Source organism: Nannobrachium achirus, assembly GCF_963921795.1.
Source record: "Nannobrachium achirus genome assembly, chromosome: 20".
NCBI lineage: Eukaryota > Metazoa > Chordata > Actinopteri > Myctophiformes > Myctophidae > Nannobrachium > Nannobrachium achirus.
In genome coordinates, this window is record NC_137827.1 from 22,837,021 (window position 1) to 22,852,284 (window position 15,264).

General features: G+C 43.2%; 2 protein-coding genes across 2 annotated transcripts in view; both read right to left on the reverse strand.

The window, feature by feature from the left end:
- Nucleotides 1-15,264, reverse strand: part of LOC308305564 (transmembrane protein 179-like) — a gene marked incomplete at its 3' end in the record, with an annotated part of 467,552 nt that overhangs the window by 176,990 nt on the left and 275,298 nt on the right. The window lies entirely within an intron of this gene.
- Nucleotides 1-15,264, reverse strand: part of unc79 (unc-79 homolog, NALCN channel complex subunit) — a gene marked incomplete at both ends in the record, with an annotated part of 51,183 nt that overhangs the window by 13,475 nt on the left and 22,444 nt on the right. The window contains 13 exons of the mRNA XM_080749949.1: nt 561-1,796; nt 1,988-2,137; nt 2,950-3,112; nt 5,259-5,441; nt 5,900-6,195; nt 7,318-7,386; nt 9,092-9,271; nt 9,430-9,631; nt 9,978-10,159; nt 12,149-12,306; nt 12,532-12,680; nt 13,335-13,414; nt 14,904-15,036. Coding sequence (XP_080606075.1) covers nt 561-1,796; nt 1,988-2,137; nt 2,950-3,112; nt 5,259-5,441; nt 5,900-6,195; nt 7,318-7,386; nt 9,092-9,271; nt 9,430-9,631; nt 9,978-10,159; nt 12,149-12,306; nt 12,532-12,680; nt 13,335-13,414; nt 14,904-15,036 — 3,181 coding nt within the window. The remainder of the gene's footprint in view (nt 1-560; nt 1,797-1,987; nt 2,138-2,949; nt 3,113-5,258; nt 5,442-5,899; nt 6,196-7,317; nt 7,387-9,091; nt 9,272-9,429; nt 9,632-9,977; nt 10,160-12,148; nt 12,307-12,531; nt 12,681-13,334; nt 13,415-14,903; nt 15,037-15,264) is intronic.

Sequence of the window (15,264 nt, forward strand, 5' to 3'; positions counted from 1 at the left end):
TACTGTGATCTCATATACATTTGTCTGGCTCCCTTTACCCCCTTACCGTCTTAAGCATAGCTCTAATTATTATCAACACAACAATTAATATCTGCTGTAAAATTCATGTATGACTTCCTATTTACCGGTAATCTTTTGGATATTAGGTTCAATTAAATATGTCTGAGAAAGCACGCCACGGGACACAGGTACGGTCAAGGTGGGAAGTTTAGTAAAGATGTGAGTTAGCTTGTATATTATGGACAGCATAATGTTTTCATTTGAATGGTAAATGTAATGATTTATTATTTTAAGTTGTGGACCCACTATGTGGTTGAAGTCCTATCAGTATTATGTTATGATAGAATGATGCTATACCTACATTTTAGATAGGGCTGCTTCTTGAGCCCCCTCAAATGTTACAAGTCCATGGGAAACACAAATATGGATGATACAATATAGACAATATGGCGGTAGGAAGGTAGGATCAGTAAAACTCTATAATGCTGAGCAGCAGGAGGCAGCATGGTCTGATCAACTGGCCTCGGGCCAACGTTTAGTCTGTCTGTCATCCTTCTTACCAGTTTCTGTGGGCTGCTCGCACAACTTGTCCAGGGTGTTGAAAGAGATGTCCAGGTATTCCCTTTGGATGGCGCTTACGGCTATCTTTCTCTGTTTGCGCTGTCGGGGAACAATCTGGATTTTAAATTCGGCCTCGTCGTCATTGTCTGGTTTGGGGTCGCTGTCGTCTTCGTCGCCAATGTCATAGTCATCTTCGTCGTCGCCGTCTTCCTCGTCATCATCGATATCGCCCTTTTCTGGCGAGGACGTGTCCTCAGGGATGTCCAAGAAGATCGTCCTATCGACAGGACTCGTCCCGAGCAGTGTTCCTGCCTTAACCTCCTCGGGGGTCATGGAAGCGTCATCTAGAGACGAGTCGGGGACGTGCGGTGTCTTTTTCAGCAGGTCTCTCTTCTGTTTCAGGGTCATAGGGCTGTCGTGGGAGACGTAATCCAGGCGGTCGGGGAGCTCCAGAGAAGTGCTAGGAGTCACTCGCTGTTGCCTTTTGTCCGTGGTGTGCACCTCTCCCACTGGGGGTTCCGGGCCTCTCTTGGAGCAATCCTCCACACTCACCTGCACAACAGGGGACATCCGCAAGGTACTGCTACTGGCCGGGGAGGCAGGGGTTTTGGCGCTGCCATTGGGCCTGGTGGCCATGATGGTATTAAGGTCAAACTCCTCGTCGCTCTCCACAATCCTCAGAGGAGGCAGGGTCTCAAACACCAGGGAGTCACTGTCAGACATGGAGAGGATGGAGTGTTTCTCTGGGATGGAGGTGCAGTCCGAGGACAGGTCAATGAGGTCCGGGTCTTCCTTGTCTTGAGCTGACCCCTCTTGTGAGCTCCGGTCCGCCTTGTCGTCAAAGGTCTCCATGCAGCTGAGACGCACCTCTGGGATGACCCGCTTGGAGCAGTCGGACTGGCCACCTCGGGAGCCACGGCGGTCCGGGGCACCGTTGCCCTCAGCCTGCCCGGAAGAGCCATCGGAAGAGCCCTTCCCATGATGCCTGCTGTGGGACGTGGAAGAAGATGGGGGGAGAACCGTGGGGGCGTGCTGCAGGTCACACCGGTCAATGCAGGATTTACGTCGGTGTTCATCCAGGTTGTACAGGATGGAGTCATCCCTGGATATGTCCAGAGACTTCTGCTTGTGCATGGCTTGTAGCCGCTTGGATCTAGAGCTCTTATCCCACAAACACTGGGACACGTTGTCCTGAAGGACACTGGCCTCACGATATTCTGATAGCTCTATCTCACCTGATTCAAAAACAAAACACACAAGCATAAAGATATATAAGAGGAGATTTCATTTGAGACAAAGCAACGCAAGCCTCCTGCAATCTAAAGAAAAAGAAAACATGGCATGGAGACAGACATTTGAATGAGATTCAAATCACTGTAATGTAAACTACACTGGAGAATTGAACCTTTAAGGTCAGGCTGCTTACTTTTCTGGGCATTCAGCTCTACTGGCTGGTACTTCACAGACTTGCTGCCTCCAATCCTCTTGAGGCGGGCAAAGAAGGTCTGTGACTCCTTGTTAGCAGCTCCCGTTGGTGTGTCGTGGATATCTGACTCATCAAATACACTATCTTCCTCTAAGAAGGGGGAAAAGAATGGAAAGTATGTTGATTCTATCCTTCACTTTCTTACATTTCCACAGTATATAATAATAGATATAATAATAATGCTCACCAAAATCCTTCAAAAATAAAGCGCTTTAAGTAGAAGGAGATGGCTATTATATTGAATAATTATCATATACTGTAGTACAAACCTAAATACAGCTGTCCTGTTCACAAAAGAATTGCATACATTTTAGCACTGTTCCAGTAATACAGCAGGCACACGAAGCTTGCTGTCTCCTAGTTTGACGAGACAATTTGCTTCAGAGCTGTCCTATCGTGCAAAGCAGTTGACATTGTTATCAAATCACTGAAGGAAGGATGAAAATACTGGAAGTGCATGGAAAGTGTCTGGATGAGCCCAATTATCATTGTCAGGAGGCCGCCAGCTAACCTTGTGCATGCATGAAGTCCATTATGCACAGTCAATAGAACTTAGTATTTTCTTCTTTTAAAGCCTGTTCAGCAGAACAGCAAGTTTGCAAAACTACCTCAAACACCAAAATCTGGAGAGCTAGTTAAAGTGAAATGGGCCATTACAGGTCCATTAGTTTTAGAAGACTAAAACGTTTTCTTTCTTTTTTAATGATTGAGATTTTTGGAATTAGTATGCTCGGGTGGTGCAGTGATGAAGTCCCTGCCCACCACCAGGTTGGTTGTGGTTTCGGGGGAAAAAAAGAGATTGTTGGAATTATTTTAAATTCTTCTCAGGGAAAAACATGGTGGTTGAACTAACACTGTTTTTGCTGTGCATACTGTGAAGGTGCTACTGTTGACTAGAGTACCTTTTTCCTTCTCACTGTAGCGGCTCATGTTGGAGTTGTCACTGTAGAGGGGCCCTGCGGTGGCATGGGGCCGGCAGCTGTGATACTGGGCATTCAGTGTGTTGATGGTGATGTGGATCAGGTGGAGCACTATTTTGATGCAGTCCATATCTCTGTAAGGATACTGCAGGAAACAGAACCACTCGTTATACTGTTATACTGGTCATTTTTATCGATCGCGGGTGAGGAAATGTATACTGAATTAACCACATAAACCCTATAGACTTTGTAAACTGGACCTGAGTTGGCTTTGTACTACAATTTATTTCCATCAACAGCTGTATTTTCGTTCATGCCTTACCTCTTATCCCTAAACCTTTTTGCCCATTTTTACTATTTTGAAAAGCATTTTAAAATTCTTAAACTAGCCGATCTACATTGACACGTTGTGAGCTTGTAGATCAGCTATTTGAAATATTCAAAAATGGCAAAAGAGTTTAGGGATAAGGGGTAAGGCATGGACAAAAATAGAGACCCAAATCTCTCCCAAAGGACAGGACCAGGAGGCATTCGTACCTGCCGAACCACCTTAACTGATTCCTTCCTGAGTAAAAGAGCAGCGGCTGTACTCTGACCCGGGTGACTGAGCTGTGTATACCCTATCCCTAAGGGAGATGCCAGCCTCTAAAGAAAAACAATTTCATCAGCTGATCTCCGCAATGTCCTATTTACTTGTTTTGCCTTTCAGAGTCTGAAATCCAACACAGAAACTGTGAAAAATGCTGTATGCTTCTCTCTTATGTCACAGCCTGTTGTGTAGCTGTGTTGGCATTCCATATTTTACTGGGTGACTTCATTCAAATCAATGGTCCAATCCATCAAGTAGCCAGACAGAAAGTCGCCAAGCTTTTATAACAGCCAAAACAGAGGCTGGACTCTGCTCTCATTTGGCCAGATTTAGTGAATTTCCCCAGTGGTGTCAGTAAAAAATATTTAATTAGTCCCCGTTGCCAAGCTTTTATAACAGACAAAACAGACAGGACTCTGTGCTCATTTGATTTGATTTTACAATTCTTTCACCAATGGTGTCAGAAAAATATTTAATTAGTCCTCTTTTCCTACTCTGCCTCATCCATTATTTAACTAATATTGCACTTGTTTGGAGCGTGTGGTTGAAAGTGTTAAGAACTGGTCTAGACAGCCAATATTGTTCAGTCTGCAGACACCTTTACTAGGTAATAGCTAGTAAAGGTACAGTAGTAGCTAGTAGCGTTAATGCTTAAAATTAACTTGAACACGTAGAATGCATATTTTAAAATCACATTTAATGACCTGCAGCCATCACAACTACAAGTGAAGTTTATGCCCATAAATTGAGAAGTCTTTATCTGTCAATCCATGTGCCTTTTATGCCCATATACTATATGGAGATCCCTGATGTCATCACTATGTGTCCATATATGGCATTGGGCATGCCCCCATATATGGAGCTGAGTGATTTGTTCTCGCCTGATGCCATGATGACACATTGAGGTTAGACAACACACTCCATATTTGGACATAGCTGCATTGGGAAATCCTTATGGCTGACTGAGTCATGGTGACATTAGTGTGATATCAGAGGTCCACCCGCCAGCCGGTCCCCCCTTAAGCCAATTGTTCTATCCAAACACAGATGTTTGGCCTGAATGTGGCAATGAATTTTGGTAGCATCTTTAAGTGTTTTTTTCTAGGGAAGCGATGGCTTTTTAGCCGTTTTAGTGATGTGCTTAGCGTGTGTTGATACTGTTTTTGTGTATGTATGTTGTTATCGTGTTTCCCTTACTGTTTGAGCTTCTGTGAGAACTATGAATTTCCCCATGAGGGATCAATAAAGTCTATCGTATCGTATCGTATCAAATGTAACTCAAAATCATAAACGACACTTAGTCGCATACCTGACAAAATCTTTGGAATACAGTTCTTATTATATGACGCAATCTAAGATTTTCCTGAAATGAGATTTTCGACACACGTGCATATCTCCTTGTATGGGCGGTTCTGTACGTGACATCAGCTGTGGTGATTCATTTCATTTCATTTATTTGTTTATTTAGACGGGACAATGCATATTAATGAACATTACATGAAGCAATGTAAATACACCGGATTTAGCAAGATGCAAACTTTCGATCAGCTGTGGTGAGGTCGACCTCTGCGTACTTTCTATGACGTTAGTCTCGTACTCATACGGACGATGTACGGTATAACGATTTTATTTATTTATCCTGTGCAATGAAATCCCAGTGTGTGTTATGCCATATGGTGGCGTGCCGTGTAGAGTGCAGTACCTTATAGAGAATAACAAGCAGGGCTTTGAGCCACATCTGTCTGATGTGTGGCCGCAGGGCCCACAGGGAGCAGCGGGGCGGATTCTGGAAATAATGTCTCAACTGGGGACACGTGCAGTACTTCAACACCTGGACCACCAGGGGGAGTAATTGCTTCCCCAGGCCAATGTTGTAGTCCATCACCTGCAGGAAACGATATCACAGTAGATTAAACTGCAGCGCTTGCAGGGGTGTGTACAATTAGAATTATATCATAACAACCTGCCGTTAGACCTCAAGCTACAATCACAGAATGCACAAACAGTTTGATATTTAATACAGGGGTCTTCAACATGGGGTCCTCAGAGTTACTACAGGGGGTCCTCCAAATCTTCCAATCCTTTTTATATTAATAATTTGAACCGTAGTGTCCATATTCTGAGAACTGTAGCCAAAAATAGCAGATCTACAAGCTCACAACGCCTCACGCTGCGAGGCGTTGTGCAAAGATGTTTAGTGTAGAGGGGAAAAATAGCAGACAAAGTACAAAGTGAAAGGTCAAGTTTATCATCCTTTATTGTCCTTGGCCTGAAAACGTTGAAGACGCCTGGTTTAATAGATAAGGGGCAATATACAGAGTCAACGTAAATATATAGAGTTACTTGTGCAATGCCGGCGATGAAGGCGTTGAAGCAGGTGGACGTGCGCATCTTCTGTGGGGCGATCATGAAGCAGCCCTCCTGCTGGTCGTAGCCCAGCAGTACGTACAGATGGCGCTTCACCGTGTTGAAGGCCTTGGCGCTGCCGATGTCGGCCTCTGCGCTGCTGTCGTCTTTGGCCATGAACTTCATCAGCACCATGATGAGCTGGTGGACCGTCTGGTGGTCGATGCCGGCGTCCTCAGGCAGCAGGTCCCTGATGACCGAGGAGTCGTTGTCGTCGTGAGACGGCGTCTGGCCTAGGAGAGGGGCTGAAGCGTCAGGGTTAAAGGGCGGGAGAAAGCGTGCTGAAGACAAGGAAGGGTTGCAGGGAGTTGCGGGGAGGGGGCGGGGGCAGGGTTTGCAGGGATTGACACACAGAGACAGGGAGAGTCAACTCGTCTCCTCTCAGCTACGCCCTGTCTACAGGATGGATACATTGGCCCAATGCCAAAGTCCTCCCCAAGGCCTTACTGAGCCCTGAACCCTCACACAGTTAATTGATGTGCTGGTAAGTGCTTGAGTGTGAGAGGATGCAAGGGCTCACTATAGAGTCGATAGTTAGCCCGTGCATAGACCATATTCACACGGCGGCCATGTTGGTATTTTGCATTGAAAAAACGGGGTGGCAATTCATTTGTTATCCTTTCCAAACTTCTTTTTTTTAACTCTTAATTGCAATAGTCAGCACTTTAAATGCTTATTATTCCGTTAATGTTCATTTGTGTTTAGTTTTAGTATAGTTTATTTTGGAACAAAATATTTGCTAATACATGAAATGGTGTCAGACCGCCATTCCGAAACACCGCCATTCCGAAACAGGGTCCTCTGCAGTTACCCATCCTGATTGACATTAAGAGGATCCCCTGGAAACCACGTACTTAACATCACAACGCTATGAACTGAAGCTACTGTAATTCACTATATGAACTGTAGGTAATTCACTATGAACTGTAGCTAATTCACTATATGAACTGTAGGTAATTCCCTCAGTCCAAATCTGCAGTAATGTGGACAGAAAGGTTGCATAAAAGGCCCTCTCAGAGCCCTCATGCACACGATTTGACAGCGGAAAAGCCAGAGGCCCCTCATGGACTTCATGTGAATGTGCCTTTAAGTCAAGGGAGAACAACAACATTGGGCCAATTTGTCAACATGTGCTCTACATTGACATCAAATGATGAACATGGATGTGTGTATGGGGTAAACAGAAAACATGACACGGTCAACAATGAAAGTCACAAGCAGAACAACCATTGCCCTGTAATCATTTTCATGTGGCCCATTATATTAGGTTTAAAAATCTCCCAATGTGATTATGTCGATTGATATGTATTATTATTATTATAGTGTATATATTTCAGTTTGGGATTGTTATTTACCTGGTAGGACTTTCTCTATCATATCTCCAAGTGTCGGGGCCGAGTGCTCTTGTCTGGTAAGTCTTAGAGCTAAAAACCACATGTGAAGAGCACAATTTAGAAAGTGCTCAGGGGAGGCAGCACAGGACATTCACGCGCACGCACGCACACACACACACACACACACACACACACACACACACACACACACACACACACACACACACACACACACACACACACACACACACACACACACACGCCTATTCACAAAAGTCACACAACACACACTGGATGCCATGCACATGGCTCAAGATAGTCAGGCTTTCGTGACTGTTTGTCACAAAATAGCGATCCACTGCTGCCTAACAACCGCATTATGTGAGAAGCCATCATCAGTAGTACCATATACCTTCTCCCAGACACTCAGGACAGCCAGATGTTCAAGCAGGACAGTGGGATGTGGTTTGTTGTCAGCTGTGAGCCGTGAGACACGCGCCGATGCTCCGTTCCAGCCAATAAGATCAGACACTTTACACTGAAAAGTAACTAAGTACATTTACTCAAGTACTTAGTACTTTTATCTCTACTCCACTACTTCTCTGAGGCAAATACTGTACTTTTACTTCATTACAATTATTTGAGAACTTTAGTCACTAGTTACTTTGTAGATTTTGATTATTATTGCAAAACATACATTAACCACTTAATGCATTTGAAAATACAAGCTACAAGTTTGTAGATCATTTCAAAAGATACTTTTGATTATTATTAATTTTTTTACCCCCAATGCATTTGGGTCCCCATCCGGAATCACTGGGGGTACATTTATTGTAATCCAATTATTGGCTTAGGAATGTGACAAAATGTGAAAAAATATTATTGAACTAATCTATAGAAAAAAAGTCATTTTGAGGGCGAACTACTCCTTTAATGGTATGCACTCTACCAGGTGAGCTCCAGGTCGCCCCCCAAATTGGAAATCTGCTCCACACCTTCATTTTGAAATGTATTCTATTTTATTTTATACTCGTTGTAGACGGCTGAATGAGTATTGGCACCAAGTGCACCAATACTCGAGCACTAAAAGGTGCACTTGGTTGCATACAGAGATGGTTTTCCACACTCTTTTTTTTTTTTTAACAATCGCCAGCCAATCAGTACAATTGATCACAGGTTTTAGCTGTTGCAGAAGACCCCTAAACACCCCGCTGACAGAGGAACAAACATTGCTGGATAGAAACATAGAAAGATGCATAATATGAATGAGCAGAGACATTACGAAAATGGAACCAGACTGTATATACTGTACTGTATATAGGGGCTTTGTATTTGTTTTAAGCTGCACATGTTTGATAGTCAAATGGCCTGAAAATAATGTGCTGTATCATTCACAGATAATAACACTAACTACCAAATGTGCACACTGCACGCACCAGCCTGTCCATGTTTTTCTCCCTCCTTTCAAAAGCATTTTGCCAAACTCTGGTCCAACACTAAGCTTCTGCTAAGACTTGTCTAGCTGGCAATTTCTGAAGCACGACAGCATGATAATTACCCTTGTTTATTGCTAGGCAGCACATATCACATGATGTAGCTTTAAGGGGGGGATTTGTCACAAATCCCTATTTTAAATAGCCTATACATTTAAATGGGAAATGAGAATAATAACAGATCCTTTTTTAAGATTTCACCTATAATAACATAAACAAAATAGGGTTAATATGTTTCTCAACTGACGTTTGAAGATGTTAGACATGGACAGACAGACAACTGGCCAGTCTTTGCTACTCACGAAGCCGGTTGCACAGGGACTCAGGGAGTGAGAATGCCCTCTTGGACACTGGCGCACCCTTCACACTGTCACGGAGTGATCGCACGCTCTTCTGGCGGTTCCTGGCAAACCGGGCACGTCGTATCTTCCATAGAGCTGCGTCGCTGAGGTTGGCCACGTTGGTGCGTACGGCTGTGATGGCTGACAAAAAGAACAGCTTGTTGAGGTGCAGCTATCATGGATGTGAAGCAACATTCTACTATACAGCACACAAACAATGTATGCCACATCTTTCTAAGTGGGTTTGCAGGTAAGTATGTCAAATAAACATGCTGTGAGAATGCAGTATAGGGACCTACTAGTAGGGAAAGGGAAGTCCTTGTTGCAGTCCAGGTGTAGCTGAGCCTCCAGAGATAGCGTTTCAAATCGGTTAACAAAGAACTCCCAGCTAAGAGCAGGGACCTCCTTCTTCAGAGAGTGCAGCAACAAAAGCTTGCTGAGGATGATGGGTCGATCCCTCACCACGGTATCAAACTGGAAGTCCAGGCAGATGCACAAGCCCTGGATATACACACAGACACCCCAGTAAAGAACACACAGTACAATCTTTAATTCTGAAAGTGGTCCACTTTTACACCCACTTTGCTGTGAAATGAACACTTAATGTGCCAATAAGCCCAAATATTTTCATAGGTTAAAAAGCGATAGGTCATCACCCTACTCGGGAACAATGGGAAAGTTGGGAATGAATTCCCCATCCGGTTCTAGAAAAGATGTTGTACCCATTGTCAAAGCAACCGTTGTCTGTCTCACTCACTCACTCACTCACTCAATGTATAGGATTGTTGTGTTCTTATAATGAAGCTTGATGAATGAATGATTTGACGAGGTGTTGTTTATAGGTCACCTGCAGTGCTGGTCTTTTGATGGTGTCTAGCAGTAGTCTGGCCCGGGTGGCGACAGCTGGGTTGACATCTTCTACAGATGCCAGGAAGCAGCAGAAGGCGTGGGCCAGGGAATACTTCAGCAGGTGGTTCTTGGTCACAGAACCAATGTCCAGGAACCGACAGAGTACTGCCACCTTCTCCACTGATAACAATGCAGGACACATTTGATCATCTCAACACCGATATTCACAGAAAGCTGTGTGACAACTATTTAAACAACAAAACAGGATCTAATAACGGCGTGGCTTCCATATAATCCTGGACTTTATGTGGCCTGTCTAGGACATCAGTCATCTATGATGGATCAATGACGTATGACTCACTTTAGCCCAATCTGCCTGCCATTGATTTCCATGATCAAATAAGATTTTATATGTATATAACATTGGGGTGGGGACAGTGGGGAATATACTGAGGGACTTCTTTGGCCTAGTGGCAGCATGCACAAGACATTTGGCACTGAGTCTGACCAGTCAAACAGTTAGGGACCCACAGACACACGCACGCACACACGCACGCACGCACGCACGCACGCACGCACGCACGCACGCACACACACACACACACACACACACACACAGACCTATTTCTAAACATCTCACCTCCTACAGAACCACACTATAACATATAATCTCCATCATTGTTGGTTGGTTGCTTTTGTATTATGACTCAACTCGAAAATCCACTGTTAATTGCCAACATTGACCACTAGGTGTCATTGTGGTTCTAGTGGGGCTCAAGATTGTGTGGTCATTATCACCAGATAGCCAGTCACTCACAGAAGAGCATGGGAACATAACTGTCCTTTTAACATTACTGATTGTCCCTATATTTGTACATAGCTCACATGGGGGAGTATTATACATCACAAATTACAGACCCTTGCTAACAAAATCTCTCATGACGCACACTTTCCCTTGGAGATGAAGCCAAATGTTTGACTATATGCGGTGTCACTATTCATGCTGAGATTTACTCTGCAGGCTCTGGAAAATATATGATACACAACTCATTGATTTTAAATAGCAAATTGTCTTGGCTTTAAACCCACGCTCCCATCTTTGCCTGGATTCATATACCGTGTCCTCTGGCTGTCTCAAGGTCACGCAGCTATTCTGCTCATGACGGACAGGGTGAGAGAAAATGTATTAATCCCACAATTCCCCTTTGCCATTTGTTGGAGCCGCATGGTAACCATGACAACACTAGGGGGAGACGTGGTTAAGCAGGAGCGTGCGGATGAGGTTATACAAGCAGACTGTGGGTATTCCCCTAATGTTTCATTCATGTAACCACAGCCACATTTACATAGCCTGTCATAAAACCAAATAACCACATCATAATGCCATTGGTGTGGGGTCATTGCCATCATACAAAGTAAAAAACCCTTTGTGTTAACCCATTTAGGCCTAAGTCCGATTTGAATAAAGCCTTAAAGACCTAAGTCCGATTTGAAAATGACCCACTGTCTTTCTGGAAAGCCTATTACTCAGCCTCTGTAGCAGTTGGAAACAAAATTCCAAAAATATTTGATAGATTACACCTTTGGCTTTCATAGAAAAAAATCAGAAAAACGTTTTCAAAAATGACTGTACGACATACTGTACATACTGTACATACTGTATACTGTAATATACAAAAATGAAAAAAGATCTTCATAGATACATTAATATGGAGGATTTCAATGTGCGATGAGCCTTGTTTGTGGTACGGGCCTGTATAAAAGCCCATACGGTGGCACATGAGAATAGGCTGCAGATGCTTTATTCAGAATCACATTTAAATCATATTACGTGACAAGGTATTCAATACAGTATTTTCAAATTCTACAATCTATAAACTCAGTAAAAATAAATAGATAGAAATAACAATTTATCTGTCAAATTACTGAACTAGGTAAAACATTCATATCAGTCCCTTTAAGAGACCTGACTGACGTTGTTTGACGGCTGACAGACATTGAAAACCACTTAAAAACTACGACCAGTGGCCCCCATGGGTCTTAACTTGGCCCCTTCCTTTAACAGATCTGCTACTTTCCGCCTAATGTTAGATTATTAAGACAGGATAGGGACGCTAGGATATTGATGTGGTTTAAATGTTTGACGGGTAAACTGGCGATTTTTCTCACCTGCTTCAAATCGAATCTTCCAGTCCTTGCTGTTGAAGTTTATGTCAACAAGGTTCCAGAATATGTCCGCCCCATGGGACAGAGAAAGGGCATGAAGGAGCTGGGGCACTGCCAGGGAGGCCAGCTGGCAGAACTCTGACTTCAGCATGGACCACAGGCTGGAAAACACAAACACACACACACACACACACACACACACACACACACACACACACACACACACACACACACACACACACACACACACACACACACACACACACCACATGACATTGCAGAAGAGGAGTCGATTGGATTAAAAATGCAATTGTCAAAAGATGTTTCCATCAACAGCATCAAGGTCACTTTTTCTCATATCTTGGAAGTTCAGAGTTGTTGCAGACCTCGGGATGAGCATCTTTTCCTGGACGTAGGCGAGGAACTGTGGATGGTCCTTACGGGCAAGGTACAGACACTCCCCATGGAGACACAAGATCTTCAGGCAGTTCAGCATGTTGAACAAGATATCAGGCTCCTCAAACTTGGACATTTCCTGAAGCCGTCAAGAGGATACACAGCATATTGAAATCAACACATTTCAAGACAATAATACTATTTTACAGTAATTCTTTTTGCAGCTTTTCAGGTTCTACTTGAGGATTTTATTCCAGAGTGGCTACTGATCATAATTGAACAGCAGAACGAGAAGAGCCAAATCAAGTTCAGATATATAACGCTAGTGAGCTAATGAGATTGTGTAACTTCAAACTCACAGATTCTGAGCTTGTAGAAATTGAGAACCAGGTCTTGTATCGCATCGCCAGACAACTGTTCCATAATCTCTGAATGCTACCGTATATACAGTAAGGTCTGTAACTACACCTCGTGAAATCTGAGGCAGGAAACTGGCATCTGTTCTTCATTCTCCGTTCACGAAAATATTACATTTATTCTTTTAATTTCCTTTCTGCTAAGCAGCAAGCTATATATGCTTAGATGATTTTGATTTATATTAAGATACATTTGCGTGACTGGAAAACGGAAGTGGGGGAGGGGTGGGGCATCCGCTTTCCCGCTTAATCATCAACAGGGCTTCCGTGCTCCAGACTGTATGACCGGAAGCATTTGAGAATCGTGGGAGTCAACAGTCTGGCCATGCGAGACTAGGTCAGCCCCAACCATTTTTTTATATAGGTCAAAGAAGTACCTGCAGAATGGTGTATATAAGCTTCAAAGACACTGGTAGCTGCTGGTAGGAGAACTTCTTGTCAGCGTTATTCTTCATTGCTGAAAGGAACAAGGCATTTGTACTGTATGAGAGAAAGAATTCTGCAAACTCTTCAAGACCTCTTCAGTACTTCTGCACTTGTTGGCCGTACGGTGTACGGCCGCCTACAGTAAGTTGTAATCTGCTGTATGAAATTGTCACACACTGAAAGCAGCAGATCTGTACACTCAAGCTTACAAATCTTCTATTTCCAGTCAGTGACAAAATCGTACAATGAAATACAAATCAGGCTTTTGTTTAAATCTTTTTTGCATTTGAGTAAAGCCTCAATTATTAACACCCTCATGGAAAGAAATGTTTCCAAGAACTGAAATTGACAAAACAGAACTGACATTCTGAACCAAAGGTTATTCAACATATACAATTATGTTATCTGTGTATCTTATTCTTAACTTATGCTTGAAGGGCTCAATATTTAAATGTTTGTTCTCTCTCTAGGTCGTCCGCGGACGAGCCTTCCATTGTCGCTTCCAGTCATCCCGGTTCTCCATACATCCAGCCAGTTCATTGGTGCATTGCGCTCCTGCGTCATTCTTGAGTACATCCACAGATGTTAGTGTGGGACGTCCTCGTGACCGGTGCCCATGTGTTGGTTCCCACAGCACCAGTTTACTGGCTGGCAGCTCTTGGTGTCTTTGGCAGTGTCCTGCAAGTCTCATTCTCCTGGCTGCTATTTTATCGCTCACCCTTAATATTTCAGCATACAGATTCTTGTTGGTGACATGTGTACTCTTGCTGATGTTGAGCACTACACGTAACATTCTGGTGTAGCACCCGTCTAGAGACTTCTGCAGAGTTGGCTTCAGGGTCCAGCATTCACTGCCATATAGGAGAACTATGTTTTTGTAGATTGTATGTTAATCTGTATATTAATGTATGCCCTTAGAAGGTTCATGTTATGCAATAACTCTGTACCTAACCCTAACCCTATGCTTCTGGGGGGTTTGAGCGCAGATATTCTGTGTCATGCTTGCAGAGATCATTTGTAGTATCTCAAGAGCAGGGTCACAACGCCAAACTGAACGCAATAGTATTGAAATAAATGATTATTCCTAACAAAAGTATCTGAAGAATTACATAGGCGTGTTCCTGGTACAAAAGGTATAACGTGTAGTAGGGTATAACAGGTCTAAATGTAAACAAGTTAAAATATTGTCAATATCTTTATCAGTTTGTCCTGTGCTCTGTGAAAGGGGAACAAGGAATTACAGTACGTTTGTTTTCTCAGTACATTCAATCTCATTGCATGCCAAATTGGCAATACAGGTCTCAAAATCACACAAAAAAGGGTTGTGTTACCTAAGTTTGGGGGAAGTGAAATGGTTCTATTCATACACATCAATGCTAATCGGCAAGCTCTTATTTCAGAAGATGGATTGTGACAGAATCCATTGGGTTACACATTTAGATGTAACACAGCATCTTCTTCCAAATTGAAAGGGCTATATACTATACTGTAACATGATGTACTGTATACTGTATACACACATGGATTATCAGGAGAGTTGTTACTGGGGTTGTCAGTGTTTGGGCCACTTATTTGGTCTCCTTCCTCTGTTTCTTCCTCAGTTGTCATAGACTGGTCTGGTAACAGAGTTTCCTCCAAAGTGTCAGTGGGCTCCTAGAAGACATCAGATGACATCAAATGTTCAGTCATTTACTGTTCAGTCGTAGCTACAGTTTAGGCATTTAGCTATTTGCATGTATCGTGTTTAGCAATCAGCTTTTAGTCTAATTCACCTGAAATGTAAGATTTTACCTCCAGCTGAGTGGGAGAATAATGCCTAAATGTGCTTGTACTGTAGATCTTTTGCACATAATAATGTGTTGTGTTCACAAAGGACTGACA